We start from the raw sequence: 21,777 nt of genomic DNA on the forward strand, positions 1-21,777 counted from the left end.
ATTCCACACTGCTGAGCCATGTGCCGCAACTCCTCCATAGACAGTGCCTTTAACTTATCCCAAGTTACTTCACCCTGGCTTGGGGAGGCACTGGCTTCGGTTGTGGACATGTTAGTATTCTGGCACAGACAACCACAAGAAAACCTGTATTGAAATCTTTTCTCTTTTTGATTGGAATCAATTTGATTTCCAACTTCCAATTTCTCATTTGTCTGTGGGTTCAATCCGGATGCTACCCCCCAAATTTCTGTTACGATCAGGTGAGGTCTCAGGATCCCCTCTTTCTCCTTTTTTGATTTGGCCATAACAGGGTTTATCTTTTCAAACACAGTGATTTTAGCTTACCACCTCAGTGAGTCTTTACTCAGTGCTCTCTAATTGTAATTGCAAATGCAAATGAACCAATCAGACAGGTTTTCTTAGGCTTAAACAAGAAATATGTAAGTTTATTAGCCTTATCACTCTAACTCGGTTAAAATTACTAAAATACACAATGCAACCGCGCTCACAAACCTCTTTTTTTTTTTAAACAACTTTAACATCGAATGGTTGAGGGTATAGCATAAGTGCACTTCAAGGGAATCTAGATAAATACATGAGGGAGAAAGGATGAGATGGAGAGGGGTGAGAGGGGGTTTGTGTGGAGGATAAGCACAGGCCTAGAGCTGAATGTCCTGCTTCTGTACTGATATTCACTCCATGTACATCGATGTTCAAGATTTCTCAGTCAGGTTGCCCAACACAGCAAAGGTTTTCCTATTGACAACCTGTTGACAGATTGAAATAAATGCTGACTGAGGAGGGCAGATTGATGCAGATGAACTGTTTTGCCACAGGCAGGAGGTAGGATTGATATATAATCCTGCTATTGAAACATCAGGTTAATCTGGAGACACCTGTTTCGAGCCAATCATGTTTGTGTGGGTGTACTATAAGCAGATTTAAGAAATAGCTTGGAAAGGCAAACCTTCTTCTCAGTCCAGTTTTGAAATTGTTTATGAAGCGGAACCCGACACGTACCTGGATCAAAGATTGCAGGCTGCTCCCAATGGGATCCTGCTACCCAGAGTAAATCTGCTCCTAGTTATGGTTTTGGCACTCTGACACAAGACAGTGCAACACACGCACACACACAACACGCGAGGCATGTGTCTATCCTGAGAACTTCTCTACGTTTTTTTTTTGACATGATGCAGAAGTGCCCCTGAAGTTTACTGCCACGTTGATGAAAAGTAATCTCCTAAACATTAAAGGTAAGTGTATTTAAAGATGCAGCCTGCAAAAAAAAGGTACATGTTTTATGTGGATAGAAGACAGCTAGAACAGCATGTGCCATTTTTACCAGTGTTATGCACAAGTGGTGGTAAGATGTGTTTTGTTAGCACTAATGCGATTGTGTAATAGATTGACAGACACAGATTTGTAACAATGTTCTGCTATGAAATTTTTCAATTCTGCTTTATTTTACTGGGTGTGGCGCTCCTGCTCAGTGGTGGCATGCTTGCTTCTGAGTCAAAAGGTTGTGGCTTGAAGTCCCACTGCAGAGATTTGAGCACATAATCCAGGTCAGCACTTCAGTGTCATACTCGGGGAGTGCTGCACTGTTGTAGGTGCTGTCTTTCATTTGGAACATTAAACCTTTCGGATGGATATAAAACAACCTATAACACTATTTAAAGAGCAGGAAAGTTCTCCACTGTGTACTAGCCAATATTTATCACACAACCAATGTCACTAAAAAAAATTATCTCCTTGGAGTAATGAAGATTAAAAGGAGATTTTATAGTTATTTTTATTCATTCATGGGATGTGGGTATTGCTAGTAAAACCAGTATTTATTTTCCATCCCTAATTGTCCTGAGAAGTTTGTGATGAGCTGCTGCAGTCCATTTGATGTAGACACACCCACATTGCTGATGGAGTTCCAAGTTTCTGACCCAGCAATGATGAAGGAACGGTGATATATTTCCAACTGAGAATAGTGCGTGACTTGGAAGGGGTGGTGTTCCCATGTGTCTGCCCTTGTTATTCGATGTGGTAAAGTTGCAGGTTTGCAAGGTGCTGCTGAAGGAGGCTTGACGAGTTGCTACAAGTGCACTATGCGCTGGTGGTGGGGGGAGTGAATGTTTAAAGTGGTACATGGAGTGCCGATCAAATGAGCTAGATGGTTTTGAGCTTCTTAAGTGTTCTTGGAATGGCACTCATCCAGGCAACTGAACAGTATTCCTCACACTCCTGACTCCTTTCAAAGGTCATTGACCTGAAACATTAACTCTGTTTCTCTCTTCACAGACGCTGCCAGAATGGCTGATTATTTCCAGCACTTTCTGTTTTTATATCTTGAGTATTTCTGTGCCTGCAGTCTCCTTCCTACTGACAAACATGGAAGTACTCTGACACATCGTAAACCTGAAAATATTTAAACGCGCCAGATAAAGGCGATGCAGTATTTCCCAAATCAGTTGCACTGGCCAACACAGAGCGGCTGAGGTGTAAAACTGTAGTTTAACCCCATTTGTCTAAGCGGTTAATATGGTGGGTGGAGGTTTTCTCACCCCTTTAACGAAAATCAGGCATGGGAAGAATTTAGTCACAGTGCAGTGATGTCACTGGGACTATCAGTCCATTCTCACTGTGTTTCCCATTCTCCCACTCCCCTTACCTTTTGATCTCTATTCCTGAGACCTCCCCGCACCCCCCCCCCCCCTCGCACCCCCCTTGCGATTCCTATGTTGCCTCCTGACTGCCAGCATACCAGCAAGTCCCAGCTCTCTGCAGCCAATGGAGGTGTGCGGGGGGTGGGAAAGAGTAACATCATCAAGCCAGAGGCTCCTCTGGGGTGAAAGCCAATGACTTCACAGACAGGGGTGAAATGGGGGGTGGGGGCGGGTGCCACAACTGTGGTGCTAAATTCAAGGTGCGAGGACCTCCTGTGTGGCTGGAGATAGCATCCAGGAATTCATGTCCCATTTCATGAGACTCCCAAGCAATCTGGGAGTATCGGGAACCCCAAGTGATGGGGAGTTGAACATTCTGATCACTCTGTATAAAATTCTCCTAAAATTCTTTATTTGATTTGTCAGTATCTTGTATTTAACCCGCTTATTCTGAACCCTCCCACAAGTGGAAGCAGTTCTCCACTCCCTCCCTCACTTCTGATAAATTTACCCCCTAATACAAGGTTGTGGGATATAAGTCATCTAAAGACACCAAGGACCAATATGGCATCTATGCCACTGGCACAGATTAGGTGCTGGAACTTGCCTGCTTTACTCCCGATAAACAGGGGAAAGCAATATCAATTTTTACCCCAATGTGTCAAAATACTTTTTGCTAAATGTGTTCCCACCAAGTGCCAGGGCATCAGATCAGCTCCACCATATGAAATTAGTTTGACTCCCCTACACAACAACAACTTACATTTATATTGCACTTTTAACATGGTAAAGTGTCCCAAACTGCTCACAGGACAAAATCTGACACTGAGCCACATGAGCTATTAGAACAGGTGACAAAAATCTCAGTGAAAGAGGTAGGTTTTAAGTAGTGCCTTAAAGGAGGAGAGAGAGGTTTAGGAAGGGAATTTCTTGGGGCCCAGGCAAGTGAAGGCATGACCATCAATCGTGGGGGATGATGGATGAAAATTGGCAAGAGGCCAGAATTGGAGAAGTGCAGATACCTTAGAGGGTTGTAGAGCTGGAGGAGGAGAGGGATTACAGAGAGAGGAAAGGGTGAGGCTATGAAAATTTGAACATGAAGGTGGTACTTGAAGATGCATCAATCTAGGTTTTTTTGTTGGTGAACGTGGTGCTCCAAAAGTTTTCAATATAACTCAGGAGTGAAATGGTTAATGCCTTCACTGCAGTACACTAGAGTGGCACACCTTAACTTTTATTATTAACTAGCTGAACCTGACAGTCCTATTGAATATCAACAGGAAAGTTACAAAGCACTGAGACCGGCAACTCCTTCAGGCACTCTCTGTTCATTTGAAACCAACTAATGCTCCTTATGTTTCCTCATTTTTCCATATAGAATCGCTGCACCAGTTTTTCCGAGTCTGACCTGAGGAACATTTTGAACGAGTCTGGAAGTTTGGGTGAGAAGGTGAAAGAGAGTGGTCCCAGTCTCCGGAGCTCCTTGACCGACTTGCCCAGGGCAGCAGCAAAGCGACCTGGACAATCCCAGAAGGAAAAGGAAGATTCAGAGGCTAGGACAGTCCAGGAGGGGTGGCTGCGCTGTCCAGACAGCCCGGCTGGGAAGGATCCCAGTGAGTTAGATAGCCGGCAGTGTCCGAATCGAACTTCGGGAGCTGGAAGCCCTGAGTCACGCCCTGTAAAACACACTGTGTGTTTCAGTACTGAAGAAGGCAATCAAGATCACAACATTTCTGACACCCAACACCAAACCAGTTCCCCAATAGAACCTGATGCACAACAGAAACTCCCTGACTGGGCTGAGATTTTAAATACCCATTTAGACAGCAGTCAACAGCTCCCACTGCCGAATAAAGCCCAGCTACTTGAATCCACAATAAATTCTCCTGGTCTTTTCGCCGAGACAGGGTCCAAACAGAGTCTGGGGGCAAGTGCGGAACTCCTGCATTGTTCAGTGAGCCAGTCCCGGGATAAAACAGCTCCTGCCAAAACTGCAAAGACTAAGTACGACATTATCATCACCCTGACCAAAGAGGAAGTCTGTGGGGACACAAAGGAACAGTGGGATGAGAGGGGTTTAGTTTGGGAAAAGACAGGTGTCCAAAAGAGCTCGGAATCAGAGACGGAACAAATGGCAGGGAGGCGCTTCTCGAATCACATGTGCCCTAGTGGGCGAGTCCTGTACACTGAAGAATGTCAGAGGTATGCGGTGGATCTTTGGGGCACGCCTCTCGGGTCACTGGGTGGTTACGCCGGTTTGGGATACAGCAGATTAGAGTCTTCACCACTGCTCGGGGGTTACATCCCAACTTTCCAGCCCTGGCTCAGCCCGAGGGAGTCCGGTTACAGCCGCTGCCTGCAGCAGCCGCCCAGCACTCCGCTTGAAAGGTGAGTGATCCACATACACACATGGTCAAACTGATACCACTCAGAATATCATCTTTCAAAAAAAAATATTTTAACTGGCTTTTCACTCTTGTAAATGTTTTACTGCCTGCCTCTATTTTAGTTAGAAACCTGGAACTTTGAAGAGCTGTTAATTGATGTGTCCACAGCTGTTTGACTTTGGTTATTGCTAGACTGGGTTTGGAGAGACTGAGGCAGTGTCACAGGGATGTCACTGAGCCAACTTGCTGCTGATAACAGTTGGTTGCAGGGCTGGGAATGGGACTGAGCAAATTCTAAACAAAACAGAAACTTAACAGGGAAGATGAAAAGCACCTGCCGCACTGTCAGAGGATGTTTTTGGTCTGTGTTAAAGGGATCAGGGTTTCTGTTATAGAGGAAGTCTGTGGGCTTTCGATGAGTTACTGAATGTGTCTGAGAGAGTTTGAAGAGGCCAGGGAGTTTCAAAAATTACTGTGTGGGAGTTTGGGGAATTAATGTGTGAGAATGAGTTTGAAGAGCTACTGACAGTTTGTGTGGGAGCCTGAGGTGGTACTGAGTGCCCGCCTGGGAGCCTGAGGACGTACTGAGTGCCAGCCTGGGAGCCTGAGGAGGTACTATCGAATGAGAGGCTGTTTTGTACTTTAGATTGAGATTGTCTTGTTTCATTTCATAGTGTATCCTGTGACAGAGAGCCACAAATAAATTTAAAGTCCCGAGTTTAGGATTCCCCAGCAAACTGAAATATTTTCTTTACATGTACCCTATTGAGCCACTTCATAATCTGTAAAGATCTCGATCAGGTCAACCCTCAGTGTTCTCATTGCTAATGAAAAGAGCCCCAGTATGTTGACCGTGTGTTTTCAATAAAAAAAGTTCCCTTTGAAGTTTTGTCTCTAGCTTGTGTCTTGACGGTCTCTGGCAAAACAATTTTGTAACAAAAAATTGTTTAATTTTTGTCTTTTTCAGCAGAACAGGTCTTCTGAAGTTGGTGAACTTGCCGAGGAAGCAAGCAGGAGGCTTAGTAAGCAACCAAGAGAATACACAAAAAGTGGAAGCTGTAAATGCTGGGACAATGATCACGAACACTGACAGCCAAACAGGAGCTGAAACAGACATGTGCCTCTCCAGCCAGATGCCTTTGCAAGTTGCAGGGAGTCCTGACTCTTCACTTACTAATAGTTCCTCACAACCAAGCATGACAGATTCGAAACAGAGTGATGATGGGATAGCCAATTCAGATGAAGGCAGAGCTGTGAATGGAAGTGATCACCCTCTGTCTGGCAGTCCAACAGAGCGCAATGTTGTGGTAAACATTGGCAGCCATACCACCATGAATTCAGTTCTGGATGTTGGGAGAACTGGAGCTGATCCAGTTCAGCAGACCAGCAAAGAGGCTAGATTTGGTGATGTGTTGCAGAATGTGAATTTGTCTGGAGTTACTCAGCAGATAAATACTCTCTATCAACAGAGCCCTGAACAGATTGATCTTGTTTCTAACACACTTTGCTCTCCAACCAGTGAGAAAAATGTCCATGAAAACTTGAAAATGGATCAAGGTCCTGTACCACAGCCGATTGAAAATACTTTCCTAAATTGTGAAAACATACCACTTCAAAACACTATTAAAAGCCCTTTTGACTCCTTCAATGTATACACTGCTGAGACACCTGTTCCTGATTCAAAAAGTATTCTCATTCAAAATCCTACACAGAATTCAAAAGACTTCCAGGCTGAAAGCTCCATAGTAGTCAATCCAAACTTTGAAGCACAGACATTCAAGTATAGAAATGAGAAGACAGGAAGTGGTGAGGAACAGCTCCAACCAACTGGAAGCCCCATTCTAGAGAATGAACTGTCTTCTTTTGACATCTTCATTCAAAATCAAAGGAAGAGAAAGCCCGCAAATATCTCTGATGACCCTGATCGTTTATCAGAAATAGATGGGTTTGCAGATACCATTCGTAACTTGGATGCTCCGATGCTCTTGAGTCGTAACCAGAGGGCACATTCCATCAGTTTTTTCACATTGCCTCCAATAGAAGAGGATCAAACCAATCCAAAGAATTCTCTATCTTCATCAAACACTGAGAAAACACAACAGTTGTCGGACCCTGAAGCTATCAATGGAAAGCCTTTGCCAAGCCTACCCACCCAACCTGTTTCACCACTCCCTAGCAAAGATTTCTCAAAGACTCCAAAAAAAGAAGTTCTCACCCCTGCACAGATGTTGAAGATGCAGCTCAATGAAAAGCCCAAAATTGGTGTCCAACGTACTTCTGCAGAGAGCAGTATAGTCTTCCGAGCAAGTCATCTGGGGAAGACCAACCTGGAGATTCGTGCAAATTCAGAAAACAAAGAAACCCTCAGTGCAGATAGAAAGCAGTCTCGACTTAGCAACACCATGTTGTTCTCCAATTCTCAGACGCCCATGAAGTCTTTTTCGAGCAAATCGTTGGACTGCAACCTGAAGTCAACAACTGCAAGTTCAAGAAGTCCATTGACTACCTTACCAAATCTCGTATGCAGAAGTTTGTCATTTGAGGATGTCGACACAACAACAATGGCCATGGACCAGCTCCCACCACCAACTTTCCTCACTAGCTCATTTGAAGGGAGTTTGTTGGACACTAGAAGGCCCAGTTTGCCCTCAGGCATCTCTGACAGGCTGATGGCTGGATACTCCAGTCTGTCAGATACTTCGAGGAATTTTCAATCCCACAGAATTTCTTTACCTTCTGATTTAGACCAGCATACTATTGCCAATAGAAAACCAGGAAAAGTGACAGCTTTTCCAGATGCATGGGTGAGTAGAAAGTTTTCCTCCCTCCTTTTTTTTCTGACAATTCCCATTTCTGATCGCTATACAGGGATTCCATGTGTTTTCCCAGTAATCTGCCTATTCCCACCCCCTTCCCCACCTTGCCTTTATTCTCCTGCATCCGTCGTTACTTTACTGTGTCCTCTAATTTGGTATCTTCAGCAACTTTTGATATCTATGCCCATGCTCAAATCACTTGTTTGTGGAGAACTGGGTCCTAATACAAACTCTAGGGTACACTACTAGGTACATTTCACCAACTAAGAAACAGCTACTTGTTGATACTTAAGCATCTCATGATGTTATTGTTAATACCAAGGGTTTTAATCTTTGCAGTAAGTCTGCTTTGTGGTGTTTATTAAATGATTTGCTTCTCTTTCTCATTGTATGATGGGGTGAACTATAAAGGTCATTAGAGATTTCGGCAAGTTATTACCAACCCTGGTAAACGTTTGGGAAGAGATTCAATTGCAAATGCTACAGTACGTAATTTATATACTGTGCATAGTTCTGGTCTTCATATTATTAAAAGAATACAAAGGCACTGGAGAAGGTACTAAAAAGATTCACAAGGATGATATCAGAAATGAGAGGCTGATTTCTGCGCCACTGTGCCGCCCTTAAAAAAAAATCCAATAGGGAATTCAGGAGAAATTTCTTTACCCAGAGAATGGTTGGAATGTGGAACTTAATATCACATGGAGTAGTTGAGCCAAATAGCAAAGATACATTTAAGGGGAAGCTAGATAAATACATGAGGGAGAAAGGAATAGAAGGATGTGTTCCTGTTATGACCAGGTGAGAAGGTGTCTAGGGGTTTCCTCTCAGCCTTTGCCTGGTTTAACTGTATCAGGGTTTAATCTTAAAACACTGTTTTTAGCTCCCCCTTAGTGAATCCTTGTTCAATGCTCCAATTGTAAGGCAAAGAAATCAAACAGGTTTTCTTAGATTTAAACAAGAAAGGTGGAAGTTTATTAATCTTAAACTCTAATCCGGTTAATGACTACGAATATGCAACACGACCATGCTAGCATGCATACGCGATAAACATTAGGCGGCGCAGTGGTTAGCACCGCAGCCTCACAGCTCCAGGGACCCGGGTTCAATTCTGGGTACTGCCTGTGTGGAGTTTGCAAGTTCTCCCTGTGTCTGCGTGGGTTTCCTCTGGGTGCTCCGGTTTCCTCCCACAGCCGAAAGACTTGCAGGTTGATAGGTAAATTGGCCATTAGCAATTGCCCCAAGTATAGGTAGGTGGTAGGGAAAAGGGACAGGTGGGGATGTAGTAGGAATATGGAATTAGTGTAGGATTAGTATAAATGGGTGGTTGATGGTCTGCACAGACTCGGTGGGCCGAAGGGCCTGTTTCAGTGCTGTATCACTAAACTAAACATACAAGCAGATAGAGACAGAAAATGTGGAAGGAATAAAGTGGAAAAGTTTGAGGCAATATCTAGTAGTTACAGTCCTTTAAGTTCAATGTGGAGTCTTTGGTTGCCGGTAAGTCTTGCAATTCGTTGGGGCCCAGTTCATGCTTCAACTTATTCTGATGTAGGAGTCTTTTCTCTCTTGCGGTTTATGTGTCTTCTGTGGGTCCAGTGGCTTGGGAAGAAAGTGAGAGAGAGATAGCCAGGCAAGAGACTTGTTTGTTTCAGCTTCAGTTGCACACTGCCTTCTGGGTCTTTCTCTGTGGCACAATTCAAAAAACCCCAGGTTGCCCAGCAGGTTGGTCATGTGACTAGCTCCTTATTTGGAACAGTGGCTCCTGCGAGGTTTGTGGATTGGATTACCTTAGCAGTCTCTGGAATGCGCTTCCTTACACCTTCAGTGTTTGGTGATCAAAATCCATTTGGGTTAATTGGAGCAGGGAATAGTCCTTTGTCTCCACAAGCAGTGTCTCTTAGTATGCAAATGTCCTTCCAGTCCAGTGTCTGGTGATCTTCAAACGAGTCATTTCTTTACTCCAGCAACGGATTAAAATCAATGTTCATATGACAAAATTAATCTGCCTCATTCTTTGCAGGTGGGGGTCTCCATGAGACTTGCTAAGGCCTGATGAAGTAGGGTGGCAGGGAAGCTCGTGTGATGCATAAACACCAACATTGAGCAGTTGGCCAAATGGCCTGTTTCTGTTCTGTAAATTCTATATAATATTTAGCCCCTTTGCCAGTCTAAGGTGATTTCCTTAAGTGAAACTAATTGGACATCACTGACATTTCAAGTTTCATCTAAGTCCATCGATGCACACTTCCATCACGCATTGTCAGGCAATCATCAATCTGAACAATCTGTTATCTGCAGATCTGGTACAACAATGCTTTGGAGGTCCCAAAATCTGTGTTTTTCGAGAAAACACAAAAACATGCACTTATACAGGTCGGTTCCTGTAATGAAATGGCCCAAGGTACTTGTGGGCTGAATTATGTGTACCTGTGTGGGGAGGAGAATTATTGAGTTTGCTTGTACATGGAGCATGAGATGGGGGAATTGTTAAGGGACGTTGCTGAAGACAACATCAATTAGGTAGGTTTTGAGAAAGCTTTGAGCGATGAAGTCTTTGTGAAGGTAACTGCAGAGAGCAAGTTGCGATGGTTGAATGTTCTGTCACCAATGCTGGTAGCTGGGCTGTGAATTATGATTGAATATCTGGTTATTAAACATTATAGAATGTCTGAATTACAATTCTTTTGAAGCACAAGTATGTGGTTTGTGGAACGAGAATAATCAGGTTGAATATTTTAAATTGTGACCTGAGATTGAGATCCTAGAGTTTTGATTGATTGCCTTCAGTGAATTTTCACCTGAGCTTACATACCTCGAGGGGGTGACTGAGTTAAGTTGGGTGGTATCAGTAAAGTGTAGTGGTTGAACCCAATACTAATTGGGTGACTGGCCTTCTCATGTTTTACTCTCGTGTTGCTACCAATCTGTAGCCAGTCAAAGAGCAGCAACAGGAAGTATCTGGGTAGATCCCCTCTTTCAAACAAACTATGTGTATTAGGTAGAGTTGCCAACTTTGGTTGAATGTATTCCTGAAGGTTTTAACAAACAGCCTCTCGTTTCCAATTACCCAGCCCCCCCAATGCTCCTGCCATTGGTTACCCGTTACGTCCATCCTTGCAGCGTCCTGCCTTCCCACACTGACTGGGAAGTGAATGGTCTCTTCATTTACCTGATTCTCAACTTCAATCAAACAGCTCTTTATTCCTATCCCCACTGTTTTTATAACTAATAAACAAAAGTGTTCAAAGAATTTGGGTTAAAAAAAACTCTCTCAATTTTGTTAACATCCCAATGATATTTCTCCAGGATTGCTCTCATCAGTGCCCTGGAGATCAATCTTCAATACCTTAAGACCCCAGGACAATCCTGGAGATTTGGCAGCCCTAGTATCACAAGGTGAACTGTCTTAGAGTGCACATACTAAATACATCATTTAGTGTAGTGATCCATATTGAACAAGTCAAGGCTCACACTATAGTCAGCAGTGTGTTGGCTAATGTCAACCAATCTGAATGGTAATGGAGCTTCATAATTATCCCCAGTGTCCCTGGATTGCCGAGAAGGAGTCAATCAAGATTCCCCGCGCTATCGTGCCACCCCTGTTGGAAATTACATGTGTGGCCGTTAGATGAGAAGAGAATCAAACTTGGTTGAGATGACATTACCAAATAGCTTTTCGATACTCACTCTCTAGGCTTCCAAATAAAGAATGACCATGTGGGTGAGGTAGTGAGGTTGACCTATTGCTGTGGCACCTGTAGCTCAGAAAGAGTTAGCACCCCAGAGAGCAAAAGTAGCTTTTGTATTTTGAGATTCACTGAAGGCTTGAACTATTATTGTCCATTTTTTGACACAATGGCATGAAGAGAGTTAAAACACATCACTAGGAAGTGCATAAAATCTTTCACTTGTAACAAATCTCATCATGATAAAGTTGCGTGATTCTTCTCCCTCACTGGGCAATACGAATTTAGCCAAACATTTCATGAAAACTGTGTGCCTTTAAAACCTGGTGAAGTGCATTAAATCACAGAAAAGATTCCAATTTAGTACAGCAAGATATTTTAGTGATGTATGTTTGTTGCTTACATTGTACGTGTGATTATGAATACATGTGTATATATTATATAGATGTCTTCTTTGGCCTCCTTGTCTCGGGAGACAATGGGTAAGCGCCTGGAGGTGGTCAGTGGTTTGTGAAGCAGAGCCTGGAGTGGCTATAAAGGCCAATACTAGAGTGACAGACTCTTCCACAGGTGCTGCAGAAAAAATTGGTTGTCAGGGCTGTTACACAGTTGGCTCTCCTCTTGCGCTTCTGTCTTTTTTCCTGACAACTGCTAAGCCTCTTCGACTCGCCACACTTTAGCCCCGCCTTTATGGCTGTCCGCCAGCTCGGGCGAATGCTGGCAACTGACTCCCACGACTTGTGATCAATGTTACAGGACTTCATGTCGCGTTTGTAGACGTCTTTAAAGTGGAGACATGGATGGCCGGTAGGTCTGATACCAGTGGCGAGCTCGCTGTACAATGTGTCCTTGGGGATCCTGCCATCTTCCATGCGACTCACATGGCCAAGCCATCTCAAGCGCCGCTGACTCAGTAGTGTGTATAAGCTGGGGGTGTTGGCCGCCTTGAGGACTACTGTGTTGGAGATACGGTCCTGCCACCTGATGCCAAGGATTCTCCAGAGGCAGCGAAGATGGAATGAATTGAGATGACGCTCTTGGCTGACATACGTTGTCCAGGCATCGCTGCCATAGAGCAAGGTACTGAGGACACAGGCTTGATACACTTGGACTTTTGTGTTCCGTGTCAGTGTGCCATTTTCCCACACTCTCTTGGCCAGTCTGGACATAGCAGTGGACGCCTTTCCCATGCGCTTGTTGATTTCAGCATCGAGAGACAGGTTACTGGTGATAGTTGAGCCTAGGTAGGTGAATTCTTGAACCACTTCTAGAGCGTGGTCGCCGAATTAATGGATGGAGCATTTCTGACGTCCTGTCCCATGATGTTCGTTTTCTTGAGGCTGATGGTTAGGCCAAATTTGTTGCAGGCAGCCACAAACCTGTCGATGAGACTCTGCAGACACTCTTCAGTGTGAGATGTTAATGCAGCATCGTCAGCAAAGAGGAGTTCCCTGATGAGGACTTTCCGTACTTTGGTCTTCGCTCTAAGGTGGGCAAGGTTGAACAACCTGCCACCTGATCTTGTGTGGAGGAAAATTCCTTCTGAAGACTTGAACGCGTGTGAGAGCAGCAGGGGGCAGCATATGTGCACCTGTGTATAATGATGAATGCCTTTTGGGAGCTTAATTAACAGCTGTGTTCTGAAGTACAGGTTCAGTGGAATTTATAGAATTTTCAGGACACAGCAAATCAATGTTGAAAAATATGTCACCAAACTACTCTTACTACAGAGCTGGATTTCTACATGGGCAAACTCAGCACGTGGCTACTGCACTCCAGGAGCAGGGCCAAAATAAACTTGAGGAAAGTGCAGACATGCTGACAGAACCTGAGTCTGTTTTGTGCCATGAAGTAGCTTCATTGGATTTGACATTGTACACTGGCAGCAGTATGTACCATCTATAAGATGCACTGCAGCAATGCACCAAGGCTCCTTAGACAGCACCTTCTAAACCGACAACCTCTACCAACTAGAAGGACAAGGGCAGCAAATGCATGGGGACAGCACCACCTGCAAGTTCCCCTCCAAGTCACACACCATCCTGGTTTGGAACTATATCGCCATTCCTTCACTGTCGCTGGGTCAAAATACTGGAACTCCCTTCCTAACAGCACTGTAGGTGTACCTACCTCACATGGACTGCAGTAATTCAAGAAGGCAGCTCATCGCCACCTTCTCAAGGGCAATTACGGATGGGCAATAATTGCTGGCCTGGCCAGCGTCGCCCACATCCCATGAATGAATAAAAAAAAATAAACACAAAAAACAAAAAACAAATGAGAATTTACGTTCCTATAGAACTCCACGTATAAAGAGCATCTCAGAATTGGGCAAGTAGCTGAAGGAGTGGAATGGAAGGAGTGAGGAATGAAGAATGAGAATGAAATCACTCTAGCAGGAGTTGAAGGGTGGGTGGGTGCATGGACCTGCAGCTGGACGTCACAAGGTCAAGAGGTAAAGCTACAGAGGGATTTATAGGTGAGAAGAGGAGGCTTGAAGTTTGCTCTCTGGGACATGCGGAGACATTGGAGTGGCAAGGGAATGGTGGTGTGGGTTTGGCTGTTTCATGTTAACAAGTCTTGAAGGAAAATTGGACCTCGGGCAGAAAATGGAACAAAATATAACCTAGAAACAGTTTCAAAATAATTTCTCCCTTTTTCCTCTCTTTCACCATTCCTATTTTTTATTTTATTTTATTTAGAAATACAGCACTGAAACAGGCCCTTCGGCCCACTGAGTCTGTGCCGACCATCAACCACCCATTTATACTAATCCTACATTAATCCCATTACCCTCTCACATCCCCACCTTCCCTCAATTCCCCTACCACCTACCTATAATAGGGGCAATTTATAATGGCCAATTTACCTATCAACCTGCAAGTCTTTGGCAGTGGGAGGAAACCGGAGCACCTGGCGAAAACCCACGCGGTCACAGGGAGAACTTGCAAACCCCACACAGGCAGTACCCAGAATCGAACCCAGGTCGCTGGAGCTGTGAGGCTGCGGTGCTAACCACCGCGCCACTGTGCCGCCCTGTGTCTCTCCTGAAGACGCTTAGCGAAAATTTCAACTCTGATGGGGGAATAAAGTGGGAGGTAGAGGATTGGCTGCCCCTTATTCGCCCTGGCCCAATTCTTCTTTAGTTGAATTCATTGGAAAGGTTAAAAAAAAAATCAGGTGAGGGTGTATAACAGGCAGAAGATCCGCTAATGTCCGCTTTACATCCCTCCAATATTAACTCTTGCTAGGTTATGATTCCATAAGTGATGGCTACCCTCCCATACCTTATCTAAGTGACCGTTCTTCAGGTATCTGCCTAGGCAGTAAGTGCTGTTAGGCTGTTCGACTATGAGACACATCAACACAGCTAAATCCTGCCCTCCCCTCAACATCCTCACCTGTGCACAACCTGAAGGGAGTCATTCGATTGTAACCAGGAGCACAAATCCTGATTGTTCTTTATACCCTCTTTCTACAAGGGCCAATTTTGCCATCTCTGTCATGGCCCTGAGTGAGTTCAGTAAACTCTGAGCAGGATATCAGCCACCCCTACTTTCCATTGTGTTTTCCATTTTGTATTAATTAAATCATCCTAATTATTCCCTGACTTCAATCGTTTAACCATCAGTGGAGCTCCAGGGAGTGTCAGTGCAGCTAATTAAAGCAAACTAACAGCTATTATTATTATTTGTGTATGTGCGTGCATGTGTGTAGTCAAACCTCTGGGAGAAGAATTATTCTTGACATCTCAGCTAACTCTTTGTTTATGCATGTTATAGCCACACCCTCTATTTCAACCCTTACTGTCCACTTGACAGGTACTCCCATCATTGACTGTGAAACAACTCTAATTAATCAAAATTTTCACCGATGTGTATATTTTGCTTTTCAGAAATGCAAACCAAAGGAACAGGGAAAAACTTACCCACGCCCTGGCAAGGTAAGAAATACAGATTGTACGGGAAGGATAGCCTCCTTCAGTTTCTTACACCTGCTCCATTCAAGCTAAAAATGTACACATCACCTCTGTGGACTTCAAGTAGTCTTGAACCTCTTTCTTTTATTGATGCTACTTGGGTCAGTGTTCCTCAGATTTCCTCTTATGATCCTCTCGGGGCCCCAGCGATGCTGTCCTGCACTCTCCTTGCTATGCTGAAGCCCAGACTCCTCACTCTGTCTTCTTCCACGTGGCTCATTCTTTCCCAGGAACTCAACCCTCCAACCTCAGTTTCCCTTTCCTCCCATAGTCCACGACCTCTTTTTTAAAAAAAACAAGGTTAGCATCATAGCCTCTGTACTGACTCTTCAAGCTGATGGTGCCCTGCACTAGAGGCTTTCACACAGGTTTTCTTAATTTAAAAGAGAAATGGCCGAGGTGCATGTTAACGTCTGCTATTAGACAACAAGGGTGTTGATCAACTGATAGCATTAAGTAGTTTTGCCAGCTGTACCTGTGAAAATAAATTGATGCCATTCAGAGAGATCTAGAGCAATTAAATCAATGAACCAATTCTGGACGCCACAATTTAGGAAGGTTGTCAAGAACGTGGAGCGGGTGCAGAGGGGATTTACCAAAGTGATACCCAAGGATGAGGGACTTCAGTTACATGCCATGCCTGGAGAAACTGGGACTGGTCTCCTTAGAGCGGATAAAGATAAGGGAAGATTTAATAGAGGTGTTCAAAATCGTGAAGGGTTTTGATAGCGTAAATAAGGTCGTCTATTGGCAGAAGGATCGGTAACCAGAGAACACAGATTTAATGTAATTGACAAAAGAGCCAAACAGAGATGAGAATTTTTTAATGCAACGCGTTATGATCTGGAATGTGCTGCCTGAAAGAGTGGTGAAAGTATATTCAGTAATACCATTGAAAGACAAGTTGTATAAATACTTGGGGGAGAAAATTTCAGGGTTATGGGAAAAGAACAGGGGAGTGGAACTAATTGGATAGCTCTTTCAAAGAGCTGGAACAGGCACAATGGGCCAAATGGCCTCCTGTGCTGTATGATTCAATGAGTGAAGAAGTGGCAGAGACATTTACCACTGTAACAATGAACTGTGAATCAGGGAATGCAAAACTTTTATTTCTAATGAACAGATCTTATTTTATGCAAGCCAGTGGGCTCCTGGAGTGTATCAAAATGAAGCATAGTTCCTTTCACCCGCTCAGGACTTCCCAATCAATTACTTTTTGAAGTGTCATCACCATGTAGTCAATATTAATTTGTGGGTAAACATGGCTACCATCTTAATACAAAAAGGTCCCAAGGACAATGATGAAGCGAATCAGCAGATAATGTTTGGAAGGAGGAAGGTTTACCAGGACAACAGGAGAAATGCTCTTGTTCTTTTAATAGTGCCATGGAATCTTTCACCTCCACCTGAACAGGCAGAGGGGCCCTCGGTTTAACACTTAATCTCAAAGATGGCACCTCTGACAGTGCAATACTCCCTTAAACTGAATTATCAGTGTAGACTTTGGCTTAAGCCCAAAACCTTCTGACTTAGTGTTGAGAATCTCACTATTAAGCCAAATATTGAATATTTACTTGTGTGTCCACCAACTTACTTTTATAAAAGGTTGTTGGATGAGAATCTAGATGAGAACAAAATTTGAAGGTTAAAGGGATGAATATGGACAGAGGTGTCTAAACACTGCCGAACACTACCTTCAGGAGCTTGAGCAAATCATATGTAAAATACAGCCTAGCAGTGCAAAATACAGCAGGTGAGTTAGAGGGAAACTTCAAGGCTTGGCAAAACCTCAGCAAAATACTCTGAAAATTCCTAGCTTTTAAAAAAAAAACATATTTCCTGGACACAAGAATAGACAAGTTTTGCCTCTTGGCAAACTGATTGTTCTGGCAGGACGATTATGTAATGAAATTTCCCAGAGGTTTCGCAGGGGAAGAGAGGGCTGAGATTCAGACACCAAGCAGGAGTTGGAGAAGTTAATCGAAAGAGAGGAGACTTTAAAAAGCGCAGACGGATGTAGTAAGGTGGAGAGGAGCTGGACGAGAATTCCTTCACCCACGTGGCCAAAGTACAGGCAACAAATCTCATCTCAGCAATGCTCAGACGTGTACAGTGATTCTCCACGTTCTCTGGAAAAAGAGAGGCTGAGAGGTGACCAAATGCAGGTCTTGAATATTATGAATGGGTTCGATAGGATAGGTGTAAAGTGGATGTTTCCACTAGTGCAAGAGACCAGAACTAGTGGCCATAGATATAAGCTAGCCACTAATAAATCCAATAAGGAATTAAGGAGAAGTTTCCTTACCCAGAGAAGAGTTAGAATGTGGAACTTGTTATCACATTGAATAGCTGAAGGGAAAAGCATAGATGTATTTTAAGAAGAAGCTAGATGGGTGCATGAGGGAGAAAGGAATAGAAGGATATGCTGATAGGGTGAGATAAAGTAAGGTGGGAGGAGGCTTGTAAGAAGCATAAGCACTGGCATAGAGCAGTTGGATGGAGTGGCCTGTTTCCGTGCTGTAAATTCTATGTCAAAGGTCAGATTGTTTGCATGTGTTTTCGAACACTCCAGGAAATATTACAAGTGACAGCTCCAATTACAGCAAAACAAGTTCTCTGGCTGTGAGTCAGGTGATGTTTTAACTGCTCCATAGCCACAAATTGAAGGAATTCTCCACACAAAGCGAAGCCAACCTTCGAAAAACAATTCAGCTTCATCCTTTCCAACTAAAGTCATGTGAGAATTAAGAACAAAACAACAGCCCTCCAACACAATCACACAAATGCAGTGATGAATTTCCCGCAAAGTACGAGCACATCACACATCTCCATGAAACATATTGATCTTCACCATGGGATGAAGCAGGTCCTTCAGGTCAAAAGAACAGGAGGTGCCTATTAAATCAGCAAACAAAGGCAGGACGAAACCTAACAACAAAAGCAAATATACTGTGGATGCTGGAAATGTGAAATAAAAAGAGAAAATGCTGCAAACACTCAGCAGCTGGGCCAGTATCTGTGGAATGAGACGCAGTTAACGAGTCAGGTCAATGATCTTTTGTCACAACTGCCATTGATCTGCAACATGAACTGTGGACGGATTTTCTCCTGGAGACAGGAGTCTCTACCACCGGCAAAAAGCGTCGGTGAGAGCCCCATGTTGTCTCCTCTGGGGCAGGCCTGCCAAACCAAAAGTGCCAATTAAGCACTTAAGTGGACAGCGGTGGGCCTTCCCCAGGATCAAGGACCCCAGCAACGGAAGTCTCGACTGCTGAGAGTTGCTGGCCAATCAGAGGCCGGCAGCTGTTTAACTGAGCAGCGCCACCGCAAAGGCGGTGGCTCCCGTTGGAAGTCAACTCACCCAAGGCCCTGCAACCAGGCCACAGGTAAGCCACAGCAAGGGCAAGGGGGTGGCTCTCAGAAGGAGCCCCCTCCACCCCCCGCTTTCCCAATGTTGGATCCCGTGTTCAGCCACAAAGTGTCTTTTGATGAGGGACACTCCCCCTGTGCCCCGCAACCACCCCCACCACCCCACCCCCCCCACACACTAGAGCTTGCAAACAACCCACACAGGTTTGCTTGGTGTGCTCCCCACGCAGCGACAGGCCCACCCGCTGTTGGGCTAATCCTGGCAGCAGCTGGATGAGGCATTTAGTTGGGCATTAATTGCCTACTTAGGGGCCTCAATTGGCAGCAGGGCACCTTCCCACCCCTGATTTTAATTTGGGTGGAGGTGGGAAGGTAGCAGGGTTCCCCCCCACTCCCCCGCCACCATCCTGCCTGATTATATGCTCTACCTGCTTCCAAACCTGATGTGGGGGAAAAGCATAAAACTCCCCCCCCCCACCCCCACCCCCGTTTCTTTCTCCACAGATGCCGCCTGACCTGCTGAGTGTTTTGCAGCATTTTTGGCTTTTACTGCAGAATAATACCCCTCAGCTCACTGAGCAGAACAGGGTTAAAGCAAGTCCAGTGACTTGTCAAAATGTTGTGAACAGTTCTGGTCTCTATTATAAATAAGGATATAGAGGCATTGGAGAAAGTGCAAAATGAATTCCCGTGGTTAATAGCAGGAGCAAAAGGTTATAACTATCGATAAATATTGAATAGACTGTGGCTCTTTCTCAAGAAAAGAGAAGACTGAGGGATGATGTCGGAGAGGTGTTTAAAATCATGAAGCAGTTTTAATAGGGTACACTTGTGGGGGAGTCCAAAACTAGGGGCCATCAATATAAGGTTCCAGCAGGGAATTCAGGTGAACCTTTTTTACCCAGAGAGTGATGAAAATATGGAAATCAATACCATAAGAATATAGGAAGTAAGAGCAGGAGTTGACCATACAGCCTCTCGAGCCTGCTGCACCATTCAGTATATTCACGGCTAATCTTTGACCTCAGCTCCGCCTTCCTGCCTGATCCCCATATCCCTTAATTCCCCTGAACTCCAAAAATCTATCTATCTCAGCCTTGAATAGACTTGACTGAGCATCCACAACCTTCTTGGATAGAGAATTCCTAAGATTCACCACCCTCTGAATGAAGAAATTGGTCCTCATCTCAGTCTTAAATGATCGACCCCTTATCCTGAGACTATGCCCCCCACTAGTTCTAGACTCTTCAGCCAGGGGATATGACCTCTCGCATCTATCCTGTCAAGTCCCCTCAGAATCTTGTATGTTTCAATGAGTTCGCCTCTCAGTATCTTCTAAACTCCATCATGTTTAGGCCCATTCTACTTCTCTTATCATCGGACAGTCTCATCCCAGGAATGAATCTAGTAAATCTTTGCTGCATCGCCTCCAAGGCAAGTATATCCTTCCTTGGGTATGGAGACCAAAACTGTGCACAATACTGCAGGTGTGGTCTCGCCAAAGTCGCGCCCAATTATAGGAAGACTTCCTTAAACTTATACTCCAACCCCCTTGCAGTTGAACCCAAGATGTTATTTGCCTTCCTAATTGCTTGCTGTACCTGCATGCTAACTTTCTGTTTTTCTTGTACTCTGCACATCAACATCTGAAAGTTTCTTACCATTTAAAAAAATTCTTATTTTCTATTCTTCCTGCTAAAGTGAATAACCTCACGTTTCCCCACATTATCTGCCACCTTATTGTCCATTCACTTGACCTATCTATATTCCTTTGCAGCCTCTGTGTCCTCATCACAGCTTGCTGTCCCACCTAGCTTTGTACTTTCAGCTAACTGGGATCTATTGCTGTCGGTCCCTTCATCTAAGTCAATAATATGGATTGCAAATAGCTGTGGCCTCAGCACTGATTCTGGCCACACCCCACTATTTATAGCCTGTCAACTTGAAAATGCCCACAGGCGGCACAGTGGCGCAGTGGTTAGCACCGCAGCCTCACAGCTCCAGTGACCCGGGTACTGCCTGTGCGGAGTTTGCAAGTTCTCCCTGTGACCGCGTGGGTTTTCGCCGGGTGCTCCAGTTTCCTCCCACAGCCAAAGACTTGCAGGTTGATAGGTAAATTGGCCATTATAAATTGCCCCTAGTATAGGTAGGTGGTAGGGGAATTGAGGGAAGGTGGGGATGTGGTAGGAATATGGGATTAGTGTAGGATTAGTATAAATGGGTGGTTGATGGTCGGCACAGATGTGGTGGGCCGAAGGGTCTGTTTCAGTGCTGTATCTCTATATAAAACAAAATTCCTACTCCTGTGCTTTCTGTTCATTAATCAATCCTCTTATCCATGCTAATATATTCCCCTCAACCCCATGAGCCTTTATCTTTTATATGGCACCTGGATAAGTAGATGAAGAAGAAAGGAATAGATAGGGTGATGGGGTGAAACCAAAATGAGTAGGAGGCAGCTTGTGTGGAGCATAAACATTGGCATAGATCAGTTTGGCAGAATGGCTGGTATATGTGCCATAAATTCTATGCAATTCTATGTGGCTCGCGATGAACAAAAATGCACAAACCTACACCCTAGGTGGGTGATGACGCTTGTAGCTGAATTTCTCTGTGGAGCAAATCAACTCCTGATTTGTTTTCTTTTCAATCTTCCATCTCTCTCGCAATTTAGATCCTCGTTTATGACAAGCCAAACTTCACCGGTTTTCAGAGAGAAATTAGATGTGATGTGCCTGATTGCTCGTCATGGCAGTTTCCCGCTGTCATTTCAGTAAGGGTTGTTCGAGGATGGTAAGTCCAATCCAAACACTTCACAATTGGCCAAGGACATACTACCTCTTGGAGGGTATGTTAATTACTAATTCTCTAGACCCACGG

The 21,777-nt window shown here is 44.4% G+C and overlaps 1 protein-coding gene across 1 annotated transcript in view; it reads left to right on the forward strand.

The window, feature by feature from the left end:
• The first annotated feature begins 229 nt into the window (after positions 1 to 229).
• Positions 230 to 21,777, forward strand: part of LOC137347049 (beta/gamma crystallin domain-containing protein 2-like) — a 62,450-nt gene continuing 40,902 nt past the window's right edge. The window contains exons 1-8 of the mRNA XM_068011055.1: positions 230 to 260; positions 1,197 to 1,253; positions 2,293 to 2,344; positions 3,469 to 3,532; positions 4,036 to 5,045; positions 6,012 to 7,848; positions 15,445 to 15,492; positions 21,572 to 21,690. Coding sequence (XP_067867156.1) covers positions 230 to 260; positions 1,197 to 1,253; positions 2,293 to 2,344; positions 3,469 to 3,532; positions 4,036 to 5,045; positions 6,012 to 7,848; positions 15,445 to 15,492; positions 21,572 to 21,690 — 3,218 coding nt within the window. The remainder of the gene's footprint in view (positions 261 to 1,196; positions 1,254 to 2,292; positions 2,345 to 3,468; positions 3,533 to 4,035; positions 5,046 to 6,011; positions 7,849 to 15,444; positions 15,493 to 21,571; positions 21,691 to 21,777) is intronic.

This window comes from Heterodontus francisci, chromosome 31 (assembly GCF_036365525.1).
Source record: "Heterodontus francisci isolate sHetFra1 chromosome 31, sHetFra1.hap1, whole genome shotgun sequence".
Classification (NCBI taxonomy): domain Eukaryota; kingdom Metazoa; phylum Chordata; class Chondrichthyes; order Heterodontiformes; family Heterodontidae; genus Heterodontus; species Heterodontus francisci.